Below are 2,500 nucleotides of genomic sequence, written 5' to 3' on the forward strand. Positions count from 1 at the left end.
CCCGCCCCACTTCTCCCCCCACCCCCCTCGTGTTCCAAAGACCACAAATGAGTAAAGTTGAAGATTGATTGATTGACTGTTTGATTGATTGATTTCTTTCTCTCTAAAAGTTTCTTTTGTTTCCCCCTTCTCTTTCATCGCATTCCAAAGAGAACAAATAAATAAAGTTGAAGACTGATTGTTTGACTGATTGATTAATAGATTGATTGATTTCTCTCTCTGTCCTTTCAGCCGAATTCTTCCCGGAGCATCCCTCGGGTTACTATGCCTTTCCCGTGGACCCGGCCGCGGACTCTGTGTGCCTGGAAGTGTTCCGGGGCATGGAGTTGGGGAGGGAGCTGGCTGTCCGTGGAACAGCCGCCGACTGCCAGCAGATGCCCGCGGCGGGGCGGGGCGGTGCCATCAGACGATTCTCCTCCCCCAGCTCCTCGCCCGGCGGCTCGTCCTGCGAGTTCTACGGGCCCGGAAGTCCCAACGCTTTTTCCGACAGCGGCAAGGTCAGTTGTATGGGTGGTTAAACGATCATACGATGGGCGCGGCAATAGCCGAGTGGTTAAAGCGTTTGGACTTTCAATCTGAGGGTCCAAGGTGCGAATCTCCGTCGGTAACGGCGCCTGGTGAGTAAAGGGTGGATATTTTTTCCCCCATCTTCCAGGTCAACGTATGTGCAGACCCGCTTGTGCCTGAACCCCCTTCGTGTGTATACGGCAAGCACAAGATCAAATACGCACGTTAAAGATCCTGTAATGCATGTCAGCGTTCGGTTGGGTATGGAAACAAGAACATGCCCAGCATGCACACCCCCGAAAAACAGAGTATGACTGTATATGGCGGGGTAAAAACGGTGATATACATAAAAGCCCACTCTTGTACATACGAGTGAACGTGGGATTTGCAGCCCACGACCGAAGAAGAAGAAGAAACGGTGATATACGTAAAAAAATACCCACTCGTGTACATACGAGTGAACGTGGGAGTTGCACTGCAGCCCACGAACAAAGAAGAAGAAGAGTATGGTAGTTATTATTACGTTATTCTCACGACAGATTCCTCTCTGTGAAATTCGGACTGCACACCACCACCACCACCACCCTCTCCGCCGGGGAGAGCTGTGAAGCGCCAACAATTCCCCCCCCCCCCCCCCCCCCAGTCTGTCTGCTAGGAAGGTGTATTTGTTTTCCTGGGGGTGGGGTGGGGGGGGGGGGGGCAATCTGGAGAGTGTTGGTTTCGATCCCGTACGCTGCTCAGATCACCGCGTTTTCGAAATCGAACGTGTCATACCACAAGGCCACCACTACACCGTCCACAGAGCCAGGAATCAGAAGCAAACTAGTTATGCATTGCAAACAGTTCGAAAAAAAAGAATGGAAATAATCAAGTGGATAAAAAAAAAAAGTTAAGGAAGTTTCAGTGGTACTGTGGTAGGGTCATTGATTTTTACGTCTTTTCACTGAGAATGATGTTGGACGTTTATATATATATATATATATATATATATATATATATATATATAAATGTGTGTGTGTGTGTGTGTATGTGTACCTCTTTAGCGACATGTCTGCATGTGTATAACCGTTATTTTAAATGAAGATATCTCAAATAAATACTACAGCCAGTCTATTTGTATGAAGATATCTGTAATCATTACTACGGCCAGTCTGTTTGCATGAAGATATCTGTAATCATTACTACAGCCAGTCTATTTGCATGAAGATAATTATCTCTGATCATTACTACAGCCAGTCTATTTGTATGAAGATATCTCTGATCATTACTACAGCCAGTCTATTTGTATGAAGATATCTCTAATCATTACTACAGCCAGTCTATTTGTATGAAGATATCTCTAATCATTACGACAGCCAGTCTGTATGAAGATATCTCTAATCATTACGACAGCCAGTCTATTTCTATGAAGATATCTCTAATCATTACTACGACCAGACTATTTGAAGATATCTCTAATCATTGCGACAGCCAGTCTATCTGTCGAGGTTCTGTCTTGAACGCTTTTGAATGTCCTACACCTTTACACATAAATTTATGTATGTAAAGCGTTATTTTTTACTCTATTGCTATCTCATGCTTTCTTGTAGCCGAAAAGAACATGCTTCCTTGTATCTTTATGAGGACATAAAGGGATTTGATGGATGGATCGGCTGTGACTGATTGTTTGATGTTAACGCGTAATTTGATTGATTGCGATTGATTGCTTGATGTTGACATGTGACTTGATTGATTGATTGTGATTTGATTGTTTGATGTCAACGTGTGATTTTATTTATGGATTAGCTGTGATTGATTGGTATTGACCGGCGTAATTTGATTAATGGGTTGATTGTGTTCGGACTGATTGATGTTAACCTGTGATTTGATTTAAGGGGTTGATTGTGGTTGATTTTTTTATGTTGACATTTGATTTGGATTAACGGTTTGATTGCGAGTGAATGTTTGATCTTAGCGTGCGATTTGATTTGGTGGGTTGATTATCATTGATTGT

The 2,500-nt window shown here is 43.6% G+C and overlaps 1 protein-coding gene across 1 annotated transcript in view; it reads left to right on the plus strand.

Moving 5' to 3' along the window:
- The window catches only part of LOC143291959 (peroxisome proliferator-activated receptor delta-like), a 26,861-nt gene that overhangs the window by 11,313 nt on the left and 13,048 nt on the right, over nucleotides 1–2,500 (plus strand). The window contains exon 2 of the mRNA XM_076602110.1: nucleotides 232–497. Within this exon, the coding sequence (XP_076458225.1) occupies nucleotides 232–497 (266 nt within the window). The remainder of the gene's footprint in view (nucleotides 1–231; nucleotides 498–2,500) is intronic.

Source organism: Babylonia areolata, chromosome 18, assembly GCF_041734735.1.
Source record: "Babylonia areolata isolate BAREFJ2019XMU chromosome 18, ASM4173473v1, whole genome shotgun sequence".
NCBI classification, from domain to species: Eukaryota; Metazoa; Mollusca; class Gastropoda; order Neogastropoda; family Buccinidae; genus Babylonia; species Babylonia areolata.